The following is an 18,476-nucleotide window of genomic DNA, read 5'->3' on the forward strand; positions in this document are numbered from 1 at the left end:
TTTTTGGAGCTGGAACCATAATACGAAGGCAGAGCTCAGAACCCTCGGCGGAGCGGGGCTGTAAATGCAGCACAGATGCCGTCTGCACGTCCCTCCGCTCGGCTCTGACCTCTTTCAAACGCTCCTGTCGTCCTCTCTCTTCCTTTTCCTCGCCTCTTTTCAACGAAAAGGCTGGAAATTCCTCAGCGGGATCCATTTTGACAGATGAGGTGTCTGCGGCAGGAGGCAGTTTTCATCTGTTCAAAAAAATAAAAAACCCAAAAACATTAAACAGGAACGATGGATTCCAACCGTCGCTAATCTGGATCCACTGGAACATGGAAGACGAGAGTTTACAAACCTCCTGGACCACTAATACCAGAACAAGAGTGAGGATTAGGAGGGATCACTGAGGGTATTGGGTTCCTGCCCAGACGTCACTGACCACCAGAATCTCACCTGATCCATCAGCGTGAACTGTTGTGCATTTAAAAAAAAATCATAATAATAATTTTAAAAAGCAGAAAAGCCCGGCGATGGCGCTGCGTGAGGGGAGACCTGTGGGAGACCCGTGGAGAGTCTGTTCTGCTGATAAATGTGGTGCTGCTTGTCGGCAAGCTGTAAAAATGACAGGAAATAGCGCCTAAGACTTCATTCAACATGTTTATTACAGCTGACAACCTTGGAGATGCAGCTCTTTATCCTGGAAACACGTCAAACGGGGTTCTGTTGTATAAACACTGTCATCTCGTCCCTGTCTGTACTGCAGACGTGCCCCCACCAGCCCCAACGCTGGTTTATTTATTGGTCCACTCAGTTTATCAGTTTGGGATCCTCATTTTACTGTCTGGTGCTGAACTGATTGGATTTAATATTCCAACAGGTTAAAAAGGGGGAATCTTGTAAAAAAAAAATTTAAAAAATGCACCAGGCAGAACCAGATTATCTCATTTTGCTGTCAAACCTTTAAAGATAATTTCCCTTGAGGGAGGCCGTGCACGCGCAGCACTTAAGATTACAGTAGATCGGGTTCCGGGAGGTACCGACGTCTTCTTTCACACCCGTAGTTCATGAAACCACATTAACACACTTGAAGCTCAACTTAAAATGTTTCCAATCTAAGGAAAAACAACAATTTTGACCGGGCCTGCTCATCCAGCATCATAAATAATCAGATGTGGTTCCCATGACAGCTGCTGCGGACAGACGTGGTTTACACACGCCGCTCTGCTCAAATAAACCGTACCAATGTAAAACCACTCTCAGGCCTCTTCAATCATCACATCTTCAATCTGTAATAAAGGATGTCATCGTCAAACCACTTTCTACCCCCCAAAGTCCACTTTGGGTCACGGTCCTGGTTATATATATGGCCTGTGGTGGTGCTCTGCTCCCACAGATAGCTGCTCTGATAGTTGGTTAACTTCCTCATGGGTGTCTTTAGATGTTTTATGTGTATTCCTGCAGCGCTCGCTGCTGCTGAATATCAGCTGGGTCAATATTGAGTTTGCCTGATAATATTCCTCTCAATCACCGCTTATTTTCTAATCATCTGACATCTGGCCATTGCTGTTTTTCTTCCAGATTGGCTGGGAACATAATGACCTCTTGTGTCCGTTTAAGAAACACGACTGAGGGTCAGAGGGTTGGGGTCCGGGCCACCAGCGGAGACAAAGCCTGACCCCTGGTGGCCAACATGGAGCACTGCACTTTAAACTTTTTTTTCTTTTCTTTCTTAAATTTTTATATAAGTTGTAATAAAATTAAAATCCATTCTTAAACCAAAACCATAGGTCATAAAGGATAAGCATTTAGTTAAGCTGGGGATCTGGGGTCTGCAAAGCGTACTGACATATTTAAATCTTGTGAAATAAAGTCCCCACAGCTTGATATTAGGTTGATACTTACTTTAAATATTCTATAGTTGACCGGATTTATAGCAAGTGCCCAGTTCTGAAAGATCAGATAGCTGGAGTGATGTGAAAATCAGGCCAGTTCTGTTTTGGGGTCTGCATTCAGAGCCGATTAGAAACAAGACAAAAAGCCCAACATCTCCCTCCCTTGTGTGTACCCCAGAAAATACCGAGCAGAATAATGAGCAGAAAACAGGGGGAGCTGGAGATGATGGGGGTGGGGGGGCATCTCCACAGCAACAGAGTGGAGCTGTTTGAGTCACATGGGCCAGCTTTCTATTGAAACCAGCCAGAAAAGGGCTGGAAGTTCATGTTGAGGAAGCTGATGGCAGTAACATGAGTGGAGTCCAACAGCACGGAGACATGACAGCAGAGCGTCTCTCTCTGAACGGATCTGCTGCTCTAGGGCTGCACGACCAGGGGATGAACTCCGCTCTGCATGGTGGGTTCCAGTGTCATTCTTATTCTGGTATCACGCCATTAAAATCGGCTGCGTTGATGTTTGTGAGTCACTAATTTGTTTGCTCAATGTAGGTGAAAGGCTGATGGTGGATGTTAGGTTGTCACTGTGTTTACATGTTCTAAAGCATCAGTAGCTAAATCTACCAGAACTATTGCACAATAGATACTTCCAGGAATATTACTTTTACTCATATTAAAAATTTTCAATCCATTGTTTTCACTTAAATTAGTATATTTCAATGCCGTCCAAGTACTTGGATTTAATTGCCAATCAAGCTGTTTCTCTACCCTTTACAGCTTCAATTAATGTACACTCAAAGGTCTTAAATATGAACACGCATCACCTTTAATAGTATTTTGGGAGGAACACAAGTTCCATCAGAAACAAGAGCAGCTCCTTCAGTTACCCCATCCTGCCACTAGAGGGCAACAAAGAGGTTTTGTCCTCATTTGAGGAGCGTTCCTATTCTTTTACAGAACGTCGTCTTATTTTTTTTTCTGCAGAAGTCAGAGTGTTGAACATTGTTTTCATCGGTCTGGCCCTGGTTATCCTCACCATCACCGGCCTGTACTGCATCACTTCCTGTTACCACCGCAGCAGGTGAAGCACAAACGGCACCAAGTCTATAATAATGCTTATTACAAGTGAAGTGAAGCTACAGATATCTTAAACTGAGCTCAATCCCCATCTTCTTCACCAGGCAGTCAAAAAGGGCCCAAGTGTATGAAAAGGCAGTGACCCGAAGGGACTCGCCTGAACCCGTGGCGGTTAAAGCCGTGAAGAGGTCGGCCAGCTTCGTCAACCCTCTGACCTTCTTCAGGAGACCAGAGAGTCAGAAGGACTCCAAGATCTATTATATCTACACCAACCCACTGCCTGTCGGGCTGAAGGAGGAGGAGGAAGAAGAGAGAATGAGGGCGGCGGAGGAGACGCTGACGTTCCACGAGTTCCCCAACCATCCAGAGAGCGGCATCATCCTGGACCCCCCCATATTTTACATGCAGCTTTAGTGGAAAGAAAAGAGATCAGCACCAGAAAGTGGGCTGAGGAGACCCCCTGGAGACCACATGGTTTCCCTCTGTGATCTAGGCCTGGCAAAATAACCCCATAGTGTGCGTTGTGTACATTTAGAACAGGAAATAAACGTGTAAACCAGCAAAGTTCTTGCTCAATTGTGTCAATGGTCTTTTAATAAAACTGTAGATATGATGGGTTTTACAAAAGATGCCGAGTGTGATGAGGCAGAAGATGACGAGGACGACAACAACAATGATCACTGCTGTCAGACGGGCTCCAGGGAAGCCTCAGATGACTGGCTGGGTCTCTCTGACCAGCCACTCCAGGGCCTCCTTCCTGCCCTGCCGCTCCAGCTCTGCTCCAATCACCTCCCGGCACGTCCTGTGGTACTCGTTCAGCCAGTCCCGCTGCAGGAGGGAAGAGAGGTCACACCGGTGCACGTGCCTTTGGAATCTTAATAAGTCACCCATGAAAACCAGGCGTGACATCACGCAGGTTGATTTATATATATTTAATTCTTACCTCCTTCTGGGTGAGCAGTGCTGTGTTTATCATTTTCACTTGAATAGGAACCAGAGTGAGGGGCTCAAACGTCAGGCTGCCCCTGTTCCTGTAGTTGTACTAAAATAAAACGAGAAAATTCACTTTCCCGAGCGATTTTGACTCCGGGTGCCCAGATCCAGCCGGGATTTCTCTCCTACCGGTTCCTTGGTGAAGCAATTATCTGCCTGGTAGGACAGAAAACCCGGCTGGAGGACTGGGTCTGGGCATCCCTGGTCTACCATATTAAAAGACTTACTTTTGGCTGCGCAGGTACAACCAGAACAACGTTTTCAATACGAATTCCAAAAGCTCCGTCCTCATAATAACCAGGTTCTGAAGCAAAAAGGAGACATTTCTGCTGAAAATCCAGTTTATACTCTACATCCACTCAAGCTATTCTAGCATAATTGTATATTGAGCTGCATGTATCTATCTCGGGGGTCACTGAGCGAGGCAGGGACACACCCAGGACAGGTTCATACCATCACTGACGATCATTCCAGCTTCCAGAGGTTCGTCAGCAAAGGTCTTGTAGCTGATGCCGCAGGGTCCCTCATGGACGTTGAGGAAGCAGCCCACGCCGTGACCGGTGCCGTGTAGGTAGTCCAGCCCCGAATCCCAAAGGGCAGCACGGGCGAAGGAGTCCAGCAGGTGACCTGAGGGGGGAAACCGGCATGTTTATCACCAGCTGTCATAAAGGGTCACGGACGCGCTCGGGATCAAATCTGTGGGAACCTTTGGTTCCGTTGGGGAAAACTGCAGCACTGACGGCTATGTGTCCCTTCAGGACGTAGGTGAAACACTCCTAGGAGAGAGGAAGACACACAAGAGAGGAGATAATATGACTATGTTGACCACTTAAACGTGGATCCGAACAAAGCTTGAGTAAAAGCACCTTCTCAAAGGCAGATGGTGTCCCGAAGTGCACCGTGCGCGTCACATCTGTGGTTCCATCACTACCAAGAGATGGAAATACATTTAATTAACAAACAACGATCCCTTGGATCCACTGATTCCGTGGATCTGCGTGTATTTGATCATGACGATGCTGTTTACATGTACTGAGCCCCAGAGTCGATCAGGTAAACTTCATTCATAGAGAGGGTTCTGTTGGTTTCAGGCAGGGGTCTTCAGGAAAAAACAGAACAAGTCAGGGTGTAAAAAAATATATATATACGTCCCATCGAACCGTTATAACCCCATCGGATTTGTTTGACTTCAGCAGACTGACCTGTAATGTATGACTGCTCCATTTGGACCCACACTGGAGATAGTTGGGAAACTGAGACCAACAAAATCTTTCTGTTGGCTGGAAAACACAGAGTCCATCAGAGAGAGGGAGAGAAAAGGGAGCAAAGGAAGAGGGAATTTAAAGAAAATCATTTGTTGTGGGTGAGGTGCATCTGCGTGTCCAGCAGAGGGCGCTATAAGACAATAAAATGCCCTTAAACTGACTAAAGTAGCCAAACCTGCCTCATGCATAAAAAAAGAATGGACTTACCTCCGTAACTCTTCAGCTTTATCAGCAGCAGAGATCTCGGTCACGTTGCCTTTAGGAATCTATATGTCACCAATCATCAAAAAAGGGTGTTATGAATAGATTTGAACTCTAACTGCTGTTTTGCTTCCTCAAATACGAATATAAATCCAAGTACCTCTTTTTCCAACCAGGCAAAGAGCTCACACAGCGCGACCGCATCTTTGATCTGTTGGGGAGAAACTATGAGTGGAGTCCGTGACTCTTTTAGATGTGACTGTACAGATACGGCTCTTACATGAGCCACTTTCATGCCCTGGATCTCAGTGGCGTTCTTCACGGCCTTGGACAGGCAGAGAGGAGTGTATGGAATTGGGCTCCTGTTGGCCTGACAAAAGACAACAGCAAAGGTTTGAAGCCTGAGCAAGCAGAAGGCATTCCCCCTAAAACAGACGATATCTTAAAGATCTCTTGTCCTCTGCATTACCAGCTCTCTCTCCTACCTTGGGGAGGAGCTGCGTGAGGGCGCGGCTGGCCTTGTCGCAGATCCAGACTTTGTCTTTGGGGCCGAGCGCCGCGCAGATGGCCTGCAGCTCGGTGTAGACCGACTCGTACGGGAACGTTAGGATTCTCAGCTCGGGCTTGCTGGGAGCGTCCAGCTCGAGGTGTCCTCTCAACGCGGGGTCAGTCAGACGCTTCGTGTCCACGAAGAGTCTGCGGGGACGAAGAAGAGGGCTTTACTGTACCCTGGCCAACACACCTAATCAAACAGTTACCATATAGATGCCCTGATGTGCATCTTATTCGCCTGATTATTCCTGTTTTGTGTGTTGTTTTACTGATTATTACCTTATTGTATTCAGCCCCACGATGGCATAGGCAAAGAAAACTGGGTTGTACTCAATGTCTGCACCTCGGAGGTTAAAAAGCCCTGGAAGAAAGACAATATATTTTTATTTTAACACCGTTGACCTCAGTGCAAACCTCCCTGAGTGTAAAATAACAGTGTTATTACTGAACTGCTCTTCAACCTCTGCACACGCCGCGGCTAATAAACACCCATCGAACCTCCTCCTCCGAACGCTACCTGATGACAATCCAAATCACCATTACTCTAATTAATACTGACTCGCGAGTCACGACCCAAACAATCAGAAACAAGAGCTCATTAGTGAACAAGGCTCCAAAACGGATCTGGAGGAACACCCCCCGCTGGCCTGGGTCCTTGGATCGTGAGCCGATGTCAAACCACGGGAGATTATGTAACGCCCGATGGGCCGAGCTGCTGATTCCATCGGGACGACTCGGACGCAGTTTGGATAAAATATACTCTTGCTTAAAAAAAATAAATCAAAAACTAGAGTATTTCAGCAGGTCCACCAGTTAAATAAGCTTCTATGGGACTGAAAATATAGGGAAAAGCGTACACGCAATCTCATCCAGAGCCGTCGCAACGAACCAGCTGATTTTCCTTTCGGTCATCTTGGCTCGTAGCGCCGTCACCTTGTCGTGCCAGGACAAACCTGGAAGAACACAGAAACACCATGAGCGGCGTCATAGCGTAGGACCTCAAGGGCTAAAGGGAAAAAAGGTTACCTTTAACGAACGCCATGTGCGTAAACCTACTTGCTCTTAAATAATGAAATCTGTTAGAATTGTTCCCCATTATTATGAATCCTCTGTGTCACACCTGTGTAGAGTTAATACAGGTGGATCCCCTCACTGACCTGTGTACTCCAGACCTAAGGTGCGGAGCTGCGTGCTCGGTCTCTCTGGGCGGTCGGTCCAGACCACATCGATTAAGTTGTCCTGCATGGCCACCAGGGAGTGACCGGCCCCGGTCAAGGCCTTCGACATGTTCTTCCACTGATCTGAGGGTCGACACGAGAAGATAAAAGGATAAAACGTTTAACGGGAGAGCTGTAATCGCACAATCTCCGTGGTTTGATGACCACAGCAACAGCGGCGCCCAGGTGCGCTCATGCCATCTTAATAAATCAGCAACGTCAGACATTTCTCTGGGATCAGACTCGGCAGAAATGCAGGAATCTAAATACAAGAGGGATTAACTGTTGCTGCGGGTTTGTGCAGATTTGCTGGTGGAAGCAGATTTGCTTTGGCTAATGCGACATTTTTTTTCTGTTTCCTGTTTTAAAATGGCCTCTTTGTGTCACGCTCAATCCTACTGCTAATATGATAAATATATACACATTTGTGGGGTCTAGTAGAGTACACAGCTCATGCTGCTTTTATTTTGACTCTGGGGTTTAACCTACCAGCAGCAATGATCCAAGGATCCACTCCCACTTTGGAGTTTTCTGGCAGGACGCTAATCAGCCAGTCCTCCTGGGAAGGCGTCTCTTTCAGCCCTAGATATCAGACACAGGCTTGCATTTAGGCTTAAAAGAGCCTTTTGCAAACTCCTACAGTCAAAGCTCATCTTTACCCATCTTCATCAGAGTCCAGTTGTTGTCCATCTGCTGACTGGCCTGGAGGAAGTATCGCCCATCGGTCCACATGGCGGCGTGCTGCTCTGTGATGATGGCTGTACCTACACATCAAAAGAATCAAAGCAATCTGTACATTTCAGAAAATGTGCAGGAATGGTGCATCCTGTGAATGGAACTATTTTAGGCTATTGTAGCACTTCCTGTGGGAAAAACACTGACAGTTTATACTAGGTAGGATTCACAGCCTCCCTGACTCAGGGTGAACAAAAGCAGTGTAACGGCATTATTTTCCAGCAACGTAGGTCAGGATGGAGGTAACTTTCATCCCCCCAATCTTAGAAATTAAACCGCTAACCTACAAAACTCCAGGCGGCATGTCAGCTCAAACGCACACACAACCAAATGTGAGCAAAATGTACCTGCGGAGCCATTGAAGCCGCAGATGTATTCACGTCTGCAGTCACATGGCGCAATGTATTCACTCTGAAAGACATGAGGAGGGGAAGAAAGGGGGGGAGACATAGAGAGAGAGGGAGAGAGAGAGATCATCTTTATGACCAATCAGGTAGAAGTGGCCATCAACCAGATCAGACATTTTACAAGCCATATTTACTGCACTTTGCACATCACACATTTTGCATGGAGAGGGAAAAGAGAGGGGCAGTTTGCAGAAGGTCAAAATTAAGAAGGTCAGAGAAGATGATCAGAGAGGACGCAGACAGACAGACGCACGGACAGATAAGCTGCAGCAGCTTCATTTATTTATTTATTGCCTAATCAAAATTTATGAAATGCAACATTAGTGCTCCGGGAAGATTTTAAATGTGATAATACCTGATGTGCATCTCCAGAAGGGACTATGTAAGCCTGTATGGGTTCAGCAAAGTATTTACAACTCTTCATAGCCTGGCGGAGCTGCCTGATCAGCTCTCCTGTGATCTTTGGAGACATGGCTGAGTCTGATGGAGACAGAAAGTTGGACATGTTTTTTTAAAACCACAACGTTTAAGTCACATCTGAACGTTTAAGTCACATCTGAAGCGACGATTGTAGAAGCAGGCACTGTCAGACTCTTTAGCATGACGCAGATATTCTGAAACAAGGTACGAATCCTAATACTTCCTACTTCTGATACCTTCCATAATTGATCACAGAAACCTAAATTAATCCATACATTACCTGACTTTGGCGAAGACATGGTGACTCTGGGTTAGTGGAGTCGGACAGAGACTGACTATAACCTGATTATGAATGTGTCACAGTCCACTTTCCTATCTTTAACCTGCTGTAATTTGCTGATTATTTAACTGTCAGGGAAGTTAAATATTAAAGCAACTGTCAGGTGTCAGCAGGTCTGCGGAAATCTTCATTCAACAGAGTCCACCGCGTTCAATTCTCTCCCACTATTTACATTATATGTTGGGCGGTACCTCGGTGTAAAAAAACCCCAAAGCGCTTTAAGCGTTGACCAATCAGGATGCAGCATGCCTCATCGGTGAGCTTCCTCATTGGCCACACGCTCCGCCTATGCGTTTATTGTTTACAAGTTGGCGATACGTGAATCCTGGCGAAAGATATTGCTAAACTAAAATAGAACCGTGTCGAATAGGACTGTTATCAAAATTAATACCCAACCAGCATCTGGTGCTGAAATGGGTGGTCCGTGTATTAAAATATATCCACCAAAATAAGCTAATCGACAAAGTAACCCAGTCATTCAATGAGCACTCGGTATTTTAGTAACGTTAGAGGGTGTGGTAGTGTGTTCGCAGAATATCACTAGTTCAGAACAGACTTGCTATTGAGCTTAACCAATACAATAGCGATAATCTGACATTTTATCTCTTGTTTTCCTAAAGCACGAACCAGTCCGACCACAGGCGTGGGCTCGCCTACCCACCCATCTGAAAACAACAATTCCGCTGCGTAACACCGAGATATTTACCCCCCCGACCCACAAACGCCCGCCGCACATAGCCGGATAAATTCTGAACACGCACCCCGTGGTTGCGCCTCGAAGATTCAGTCCTTCTGCCTAAAATCGATGGCTCTTTCACCAGCTTGGACCCGATGCGAGTTCACGGGAACAGGAGGCTGCCATGTCGGTGGTGACGTAGGAGGTCATGTGACTGCGGCCTCCCGCACGAGCCAGAGACCTCGGTAAACAAAACTGGATTCTGCGTTTACAGTCCAACAAAAACGATCCTTTATTAAATAAATCTTTTTAACCACAGTGTGTGATCACTCCTGCCACCCATGATGGAAACAGTTATTTAGTATTTGTGATGAACGAGCTGTTAACTTTACACTGGGGGGGGGGAGTCACATCAAATATACAAACACGCTGTTTTATTAACAATTTTACATTATTTACAGATATCGGACTTGGTTGTAGTGCATAAAGATACGTGTCTTGATGTCTCAAAACAATTCGGTCACACATCTGTTGTGAAAAATTGTATTTTGTAATAAAACAATCAAAATGCCCAAATTTAAAACAGCAATATTGTCATTACTAATTATTCACTAATGTATTTGCATGCATGCTGTATGGTTCTGTTCTCTTTCTGCCCCCCTGCCCTATCTCGCCTTCCCCTCCTTCTTTACCCAGCCAGCCAGCAGGAGGTTCCCCTCCATCCGACGAGCCCGGTCCTGCTGGGGGTTTCTTCCTCAGAAGGATGATGCTTTATGAATATTTTCACTGTTTTACAAAAGGGTGTTCCACACAGGCTTACTGCATGATGACAAAAGAGCTGGCTTAATGGAGAATAAAAGGCAGCAGGCAGACGGAAGCAAACATCCAGCAAAGGAGACGTGTCCCTGGTTTAAATGGGACACCTGCACTTCCTGTTGGCCACAGATTAGAAATTTATTAACACCAATACTTTCAAAATGCAAACATGGCAAATGATGCCCAAAAAAGTGGGCAAAGAACTCAAGCAATATTTTCAAGCCATGTGTTTTTTAATTAAAATGAACTGTTTTCATATATCCTTTTGTGGGTAGAGTATATTATAAATGTGTGATTCAAAGCTCTATAAATGTTCCTTCAACATACAAATATAATTCCAATATCTTAGTTCAGAATTTTAATAATCTACTGTCTAAATATGACATAATGACTTACTTGTACATGAATGGGATTCTTTGAACTTGCCCATCTTCTCATTGGTTTTGACAGACTTCAGAAATTCTGTGCTTACATGACCTTGGAACACATGAAAGTCCTGATTACGCACAGCTTATAAACACAAGAGACATTCAAGAGCGCAGCTTATTTTCTCAAATAAACTGAATTAAGATGCGTGTGCGAACAGACTCACAATACCAACTGGTTAAATCTAATGTTAAATAAGGACGCAAAGCAGACGCCATCAGACGGCATCGCAAACTGTCCCGGAGTCCTCACAAAATGACCCGACTGTCCATCACCGTTCAGATCTTAACATGCATTTCCATCGGAATAAAACACTCCATAATCGGATTTTCCCAAGTTGTGGTTTTATCTATAAAAGCAACAAACGTGGAGAGCAACAGAAGCAGTGAATTAATTCTTTGTGCGTGCCCTGAACGCAGCGTGTGGGACAGCACCGGCGGTAATAATTGTCCACCGCGTGGGACACCTCTGGGAATAACGCCTGGCCTGTGCTGTGCTGTGTGAAACCTCTGCAGAGACGTTTCCCTCTTCCCCACAGACGCAGAGGAAAAGGCCGACAGCATCAGGTTACGTTGGGACTGAAGACTGAGACAGAGTCCCAGCGCCCGTTGCTGTCCACTGTCCCGATGGAGGCCGAGCCGAGCTCCAACGACAGGTACAAATAAAGGAAAGCAGAAAATGAAATAGTCCCATGTAGCTCGGTGTTACCTGATATCATGTAACCGACTGTCTGGCAGCGGCCGCCGGCCGCAGGGCTGGGGGAGTCGCCCAGAATGGTGATTCTCCCCATTTCCATCTGCAGAACGCTCGCAACTCTTTTACGGAAGTCATATCTGTTTCAAGTGTAAAAAATATGTGTTATAATCAGTGTAGGGGTTGTTTCCTTCTGAAGAATGTGGAACTTTAATGAAACTGTTTCAGGAAGCTGGGTTTTTCACTCACGCAAGTTTTACCAAATACAAGAAAATATGGCGCGCTTTTATTCCAATATTGGGGATTCTCTTGAAGTCGGCAGGAGTCAAATGTGATGCCAATGTCCCATGTCTTCCCATGTTTTTCCAATTTTATCCCAGTGTCCTGAACTGTCCGATTATCTTTTTCATTCCCCGATTTTCTATTTTTACCGTCGTGTGCTTGTTTGTTCCTGCTTTTTTTTTGTTGTTGCATCATGGATTTGGACTTCTCTCATTAAATTTCGATATGATAATAGCCCAGTTTGTCCTGACAACTGATCATACAACAGTTTACTTAATTCAAAACAGAAGTGAGATCGGATCCACCTCAAAAGCATGCGTTGTCTTGACGTCTACCATTCTTCTTCTTCTCTTTTCTTTACCGCTCACCTGCTGAACTCGGCCACGTTGGGGAAGGTCTGCTCCGCTGAAGGGGAGTCCGGCAGGATGTCGGCACAGCCGACGATGCTGTCCCCGTTCTTCAGCACCACCGACCTGTGAACCACTTAGAACAAACACATCCAAACGTTCAAGCCTTCAGGTCTTCGTTTGTTACCCTCCCAAACAACCATTTAAAGCTTTCATTGAAATCTCGAGTCGCTGAAGCGGCTCCGTCCGGTACCTGTGAAGTCGCCAGAGAGGTCGAGGTTGCTGACTGTGTGAACCCGTCTGTCGGTCAAGCTGCAGGCGCCGTGTCTGGCTGATATCTCCCCGACCACGCAGCTCAGGGGGCTTTCTAGCGAGCAGGTGGAGCTCTGAGGGAAGAAAAGAGGCCTGAATGTTTCCCGCTTCGCTCATCTGCACAATGAGGAGGGAATCCGCGGCCTCACCCCGGGGGTCATGTTGAACGGGTTGAACGTTCCCCCGACTCCGCCGCATCGCCCGTCGTCGCTCCTCATGCTGTTGATGAACAGCGACGCTTCCGTGAGCTGCAGGGAGAGTGAGGAGACGGTTGAACGGTAGCCGCGGATACAACCCCCCTTCATAATCTCGTCTTAAATCCAGAATATTCCGCGGTCGGCATCTCCGCTGGCCGTTACCGGTTGTGCGTTGTCGTTGGGCGACGACTGCAGAGTCACCTCCATCGTGACCTCGCTGCCGCTGCCGTCAGGAAACACCTGCTGCCGCTGTGGTGGAGGGGCAGAGTTTCAGGTTATTTTTAAATGGATATGAGTGTCCACAAAGGAGGATATGAATAAAATAGTTACTCATTCGGTTCCCTAAACTGAGCTATATCTGTAATTCACAAGATATTTGAAAGAGATATTTATTTAGCGACAGTGTAAAGCTCAGCGTGGGGTCCCTGGAGGATGGCTGACAGAGGCAGCTGTTCTTTTGATGAGCCTCGTCCGGGGGCTCTGGAGCGTCCACCCACCGCAGTAGGTGGATGTTAAGCTAAGCTAATAATCTTTAAACCCACCGTGGGGGTAATGAATTCACTGTCCGGCACAGCAGAAAAGGCTCGGCCATATTTTGGTGGCAGCTGGCTGGAAAACGGATCAATTTGGTTCTATAGACTGTGAATTTGAAAGCAGATTTCTGTAGTTCACATATTTTAAAGGCATTTATGAGCTCGGGGACTTTGTGCTATTTGCAATATCGTTGTCTGTCATTCGGACATGCGATGCTGAAGTAATCGACAAAACAAAAGTGATGAAGTGGTGCCCGTTGTGGTCATTTTTTCTAGGCTCTCACCAGTGCCACCGCCCCGGTCACGGGACCACTGAAAACAGCCGTGGCGGAGATCCACTGTCCGTCGGGATCCCTGTCGGCCTGGATGTCGGCACATCGCATTCTATACAACAAACAAGCACAAGAACAGACAGACACAAGATGAATGCATCACACTGTTCGCCGCGTTACATTATGCAACCAGTCAGATTATGGGATGTCTATTTACAATATTCTTGATTTCGCTGGTAAATTTGCACAACACACAATATAAATGCACACACGTTCTCACCTTGATCCATTAAGGTAATGAACCACTAGTGACCTTCCCACTATGCTGTAGGGTCCAGTTAAGGGCAAGCTGGGGTCCAGGTATACAGCCTGATACTGGTTGAGGCCGCTGAGCATCCCAAATTTTCCACTGATGTCCCCGATCTCGTACTGGTCTACGGTGCCAGCTCCTGGTGCCGGGCTGTTTGATGTGTTCCAGGCTAAAGGGTTCCAATGTCCCTGGATGTTTTTGTTAGAACAGGGCTCAGTGCTGCCCTGTTTGATGGGAAGAATGTGAACGTGGTATCCTCCAGCTAAAGATGACAAGTTCATCAGGGAAACATTCAGGGTTGTGGGGCCGTGTGGGAATTCCTGAGAGAAAAGAATTTGACCACCAGACATTTCGGGGCCGAACCAGCTACCTGAGCTAGCCTTCGGGAGTCTCACCCTTGTGATGTTAGCACATGCGATCCGTGGGTTACCCCTTCCTTCTTGATGGATAACTATAGAACGACCACTGAGGCCTGACTCAGATAACCAGGACGTGACGTCGGTGAAGAAGTTCTTTCCTTCCACTCCGCCCACTTTTGGGCTCAGGTTGATGGCGTCGAGTTTGCTGGAGAGATCTCCGACCTCACAGGACAAGGGACTGGACGGGCCGCAGTGGAGAGGGTAGCTGCTCTCTTCTATGCTAACGTTAGAGGGGTTCCAGTGGGCCCCTGTTGTGCTGCAGGACCCTTCATCATCGTCCCTCTCTGAGCTGATGGGGTATCTGTGAACATGCCAGTTGTGGTATTTGGTCGGATCCATTGTGGGGTTTCCATATGATAGATCCATGAAGATGGACACGTCAGACAGAGGGCTGTTTTTCAGTTGCGTGAACCAGATTTCGCCGACCACGCGGCTCCGAAACCTAGCTCTGGCTACGGTCACCTCACCGGGGTATCCGATGCTGGCGCAGACAAACCTGGCGCCATTTCGTAGGTGTATGACGATAGAGCGACCCACAATGCTGTTGGGTCCAAAAAGAGGGAGATTGGAGTCAGTAAACGTCACGTCCACCTCGTTTAGATCTGTCAGGAACAGGTGCTTTCCGCTGAGGTCGCCGATCTCGTACATGTCCAATGTCGAGCCGGGCCGTTTGGGATATGATGGGTCGCTCATGTTCAGTCCGAACGGATTCCAGTGACCGCCCACATTATCATTGGAGCAGATGCTCTCTGGGGGTGGCCTGACTGGAGGGACGGGAAACCTGTGGACGTGGAAAGGCCCGACCCTGCTCTGCAGGTTAGTCAGGTTCACCCTCACTTCCGTCGCATCAAACGGGGAAGCCTGTCGGAAGCGGAGGTAACCTTTAATCCCTCTCATGTTCATAACGGCGCTCACCTGCTTCTCCGGCAGCGGGTAAATTTGCGCACACTCGTAACTTGACCCGACAGGAAGCAGGAGAAAAGCCGTGTGTGCGTCGAAGCCGGTCACATCTAGGCGGGACTTTGCCGGCTGCAACGGGGTTCCGAGTTTTAGCGTGCCCAGCCGGGACAAAGCTGAGGGATCTAAGCTTCCCAGGAGGACGTGGCAGCTTGCAGCAGTGCTTTTAGATCCAAACAGGGTGACGTCAGCCGGCGAACCGGCGATCTGCCCGTTCGTCGCCAGGTCAGAAAGAATGTGGGCCCCGGCCCGTCCCGCACGAAGCCGAATGTAAACATTACCTGCGATGGGACCGTAGAACCTGGCCTGCTGAGTCAGCCAGGTGTCATCCCCACTCACAACAGCGCAGACTGTAGCGGCCTCGCATGTCTGCACAGTCAGCGATAGGTCGTCGAGGTCCGGGCGGCGCTCAAAAAGGCGCGACATGTCGACGGTGGAGGGCGAACGGGGGTCTGCCGCGAAGGCGAAGACGCTGGAGCCGATATTCCCTTCCGAACAGGGCTGAGGATAATGGCCGTACATGACGGGGAACTCGCTGATGGAAAAGTTAAGGGAGCCGCAGGATCCGGCACCAGACAGTCGGACGTCGGCCGTCTGAGATGTGGAGTTAAACGAAATCCGTCCGGTGACGCCCCTCATGTTTAGGTGCGCAACAAAGCCACTGCAGAAAAGCGAATCTGGAAAGGTTGAAGGAGATAAAGAACAAAGGATTAAACTGACCAGTCCAACCAGTTTAACCGCTCACGCCCGCTCATCCTAATGTTAGCGGACAACAGCTCCGTTCAGAGTCTTTAAATCGCATCATTCGGTATCTTATTTACATCTGACATATACAGCAGGAAGGTTTGTAGACTCGTTATCCCTAATTAACTGTGAGTTCTTGGTTTAGGAAACGGTTGTAAATAATGAGTTCTTTCATTTGCTTTTTATTGGAACTGTTGGTGCCTCACAGAGGCTGCCGGATCCTACCGGATCCAACGCCAGCTGCATAAGGGCGAAGGCAGGATCCACCCCTGGGTGAGTCACAGAGCCCTGTGTGAGCATTGGGCTTTGGCGCCTTGCTCAAGGGCACCTCGGCACTGCTCTGAAGGCGTGAGACCAGAACACCTTCCATGCTTTGTCCGCACCGGGTCTCGAACCGAGAACCCTCCACTTCTCAGCCCAGTCCTGAACCGACTGAGCGAAGAGAAAAAGAGAATAAAACTAAATGTGGCTTAATTTTTTTTATCAGAGGTCAATTTGAGGTTGTTTTGTGATAGAATCGATTTAACATAATGAATCTTCAGGGAACTTGAACTTTGGAGCAAGAGCTTTCATGCGTAGCCCTAAATCGTTAACTTTTCCTCATGAAGAAAAGAAAAGGCTCCCTTGTTTACCGGCACCATCAATGCAGCCAAAACCAAATGTATTTAGAGCAACATAAAGAGTTCAAACCAAGCCCTGTATCCCCGGGACGCTCGTCAGCCCTCCGTTAAATAAATAAATGACATGCAACAGAGAAGGAACACTGAGCTCGTTTATAAATCCTTGCTCTGTGTACTCACCCAGTGAAGACACCAGCAGGGCAGCTGTGAGGAGCCACATGGTACCAGATGTGAGCAGGTCACACCTCAAGAACCGAAGCCTCGGATCAGAAGAGAGCAGCTCAGGAGAACAGAGGCACACTTCTGGGCTCAGTGGCACCAAAGCGCTGCTTCGTGCCACTCGTTTGCAGAAATGTGCTCTTGCGCTGCGGCTCTTTGGCTGCACGCCTGCCCGCCTGCCATTGGCTGATGAAGCCGCGGTGTCTGGGGGGGAGGAAGGGGAGGGTGCGTGCGAGGGCAGGATGAGGCGCGGAAGTGGACCGTCCCTGCCGCAGCCACAGGCGGACCGAAACCGGAGTCTGGTGATCACCTCGTGGTTTGGGATATCCAATCTCGAGACAAACACTTTGAAACCCAAATCAAAGCGATTCACCAGCGTTTGTGTCCCTCTACAACTTCGATTGTAGTCACACAAGTCAATAAATATGTCAAAACATGTTTGTTAACTGCAGCAAAGGCTTAGATTCTCAGTTAAATTAAACCTTCACCTCTGTGCATCCAGCTCCGAACCATTGTGTTTGGAGAGAAATGGGGGGTGGGGTGGGGGGGGGTAATGTGTTCTAAGAATAGCAGCACAGCATCCCATCATTGTGGTGCAGTTTGGGCTGGGCCACGTATGGAGCTATTTACAGAGCATCTGAAGGGGGTGAGGTCCTTCACGGGGCTTCTTCAGGCCTCTGATTGCAGCAGGGGCTTGAATGGTGACGTGTCCTTGCACACACACACTGACACACACACACTGACACACACACGTCGTTGGAACCCCGTTCCTCACCATCCAGATGCCTGAGGTCACAGGGGGCAATGAGGACTTCGTTAAGAGGGGACATGCTGAGAGACGTCAACATGTGGTCCATTGTCCCCACAACCTTTAAAACAAGCACCATTGTAGCTGTGCTGTCATAAACCTTGATGACTGTCGCACTCACTCCATCTGATCAGGGTCAGCGGTCTTTCGCAGGACACACACACACACACGTTCACTCATAAACTCACAGTTGGGAACGTTTTGGAGTCCCCAATGTCCTCCCAGATGTACAATCGCCTACCTTTTGCACAGGTTCTACCAGAGGACGCTCTGCCACCGGACTCAGGCCACAGTTTGGGACCTTCTCCACTACAACTGTTTGGAAGAATGGTGTGCCACAAGGCTGTGTGCCGAGCCCTTCTTGTTTTTGACTTCTTTGTCACCTGACAGCTGGAGCAGGCTCATTGCAGGGGCCCTATGTGAGCATTTGGAGGTTCGGTACCTTTCTCAAAGGGTGTTGTTTTAACACTATAACGTCATTTGCAGATGACACCGTGGTGTCGGGCCTGACCAGAGGAGCTGACACGATGTCCCACAGATGACGGTTCACCACTTGGATGTGAGTTATAGTACAAACAACCTGACCCTCAGTCCTGAGGATCCAAAAGGAGGTCGTTATGGATTTTAGGCAACGCACACAGCCCTCACTACATCAGCCACTAAATTAAATGACTTGCACAACTCTTGGATTTCTTCACTCCAAGAAAGTTGATCAAGGCACAAATGTTGTCGGGGAGCTTTTGAAAGAGCGGCAGGGATCTTTT

General features: G+C 47.8%; 3 protein-coding genes across 4 annotated transcripts; 1 reads left to right on the plus strand and 2 right to left on the minus strand.

Moving 5' to 3' along the window:
* Nucleotides 1-2,168: 2,168 nt before the first annotated feature.
* Nucleotides 2,169-3,515, plus strand: si:dkey-246e1.3 (uncharacterized). Its single transcript, XM_057036356.1, has 3 exons — nt 2,169-2,334; nt 2,859-2,955; nt 3,056-3,515. Exons 1-3 carry the CDS (start codon nt 2,229-2,231, stop codon nt 3,363-3,365), a joined length of 513 nt encoding a protein of 170 aa, XP_056892336.1. The 5' UTR covers nt 2,169-2,228; the 3' UTR covers nt 3,366-3,515.
* Nucleotide 3,516: 1 nt separating this feature from the next.
* Nucleotides 3,517-9,989, minus strand: xpnpep1 (X-prolyl aminopeptidase (aminopeptidase P) 1, soluble). 2 transcript variants are annotated; one of them, XM_057036355.1, is made up of 20 exons: nt 9,843-9,989; nt 8,677-8,801; nt 8,262-8,325; nt 7,839-7,943; nt 7,669-7,761; nt 7,120-7,263; nt 6,820-6,915; nt 6,242-6,323; nt 5,896-6,106; nt 5,691-5,780; nt 5,571-5,621; nt 5,417-5,475; nt 5,147-5,224; nt 4,972-5,043; nt 4,811-4,871; nt 4,651-4,720; nt 4,398-4,571; nt 4,172-4,248; nt 3,895-3,993; nt 3,517-3,779 (listed from the first exon to the last, which is right to left on the minus strand). In XM_057036355.1, the coding sequence occupies exons 2-20, from the start codon at nt 8,791-8,793 to the stop codon at nt 3,660-3,662; spliced, it is 1,863 nt and encodes a 620-aa protein (XP_056892335.1). In that variant the 5' UTR covers nt 8,794-8,801; nt 9,843-9,989; the 3' UTR covers nt 3,517-3,659. The 2 variants fall into 2 exon arrangements, with proteins under 2 accessions (XP_056892335.1, XP_056892334.1); XM_057036354.1 differs by lacking the exon at nt 9,843-9,989 and adding an exon at nt 9,022-9,274.
* A 35-nt stretch (nt 9,990-10,024) lies between these two features.
* On the minus strand, nt 10,025-17,078 carry cusr (Copper-only SOD repeat protein). Its single transcript, XM_057036353.1, has 10 exons — nt 16,866-17,078; nt 13,916-15,998; nt 13,648-13,747; nt 12,993-13,079; nt 12,783-12,881; nt 12,575-12,707; nt 12,343-12,457; nt 11,708-11,832; nt 10,970-11,050; nt 10,025-10,689 (listed from the first exon to the last, which is right to left on the minus strand). The coding sequence occupies exons 1-10, from the start codon at nt 16,903-16,905 to the stop codon at nt 10,601-10,603; spliced, it is 2,952 nt and encodes a 983-aa protein (XP_056892333.1). The 5' UTR covers nt 16,906-17,078; the 3' UTR covers nt 10,025-10,600.
* Nucleotides 17,079-18,476: the final 1,398 nt, after the last annotated feature.

Source organism: Takifugu flavidus, chromosome 6 (assembly GCF_003711565.1).
Source record: "Takifugu flavidus isolate HTHZ2018 chromosome 6, ASM371156v2, whole genome shotgun sequence".
Lineage (NCBI taxonomy): Eukaryota > Metazoa > Chordata > Actinopteri > Tetraodontiformes > Tetraodontidae > Takifugu > Takifugu flavidus.

Excerpts from the sequence above, each read along its gene's own strand:
- si:dkey-246e1.3 (XM_057036356.1), top strand. The coding sequence starts at position 2,229 with ATGAGTGGAGTCCAACAGCACGGAGACATGACAGCAGAGCGTCTCTCT. Across the intron at positions 2,335-2,858 it reads GATGAACTCCGCTCTGCATG|AAGTCAGAGTGTTGAACATT; the intron begins GTGGGTTCCAGT and ends TTTTTTCTGCAG. Across the intron at positions 2,956-3,055 it reads TCCTGTTACCACCGCAGCAG|GCAGTCAAAAAGGGCCCAAG; the intron begins GTGAAGCACAAA and ends CTTCTTCACCAG.
- xpnpep1 (XM_057036354.1), bottom strand. Across the intron at positions 5,476-5,570 it reads TTGCCTGGTTGGAAAAAGAG|ATTCCTAAAGGCAACGTGAC; the intron begins GTACTTGGATTT and ends GGTGACATATAG. Across the intron at positions 5,225-5,416 it reads AAAGCTGAAGAGTTACGGAG|CCAACAGAAAGATTTTGTTG; the intron begins GTAAGTCCATTC and ends TGTGTTTTCCAG.
- cusr (XM_057036353.1), bottom strand. The coding sequence starts at position 16,905 with ATGTGGCTCCTCACAGCTGCCCTGCTGGTGTCTTCACTGG. Across the intron at positions 12,882-12,992 it reads CCAACGACAACGCACAACCG|CTCACGGAAGCGTCGCTGTT; the intron begins GTAACGGCCAGC and ends CTCTCCCTGCAG. Across the intron at positions 10,690-10,969 it reads AGAATCCCATTCATGTACAA|GAAGTGCAGGTGTCCCATTT; the intron begins GTAAGTCATTAT and ends TGTGGCCAACAG.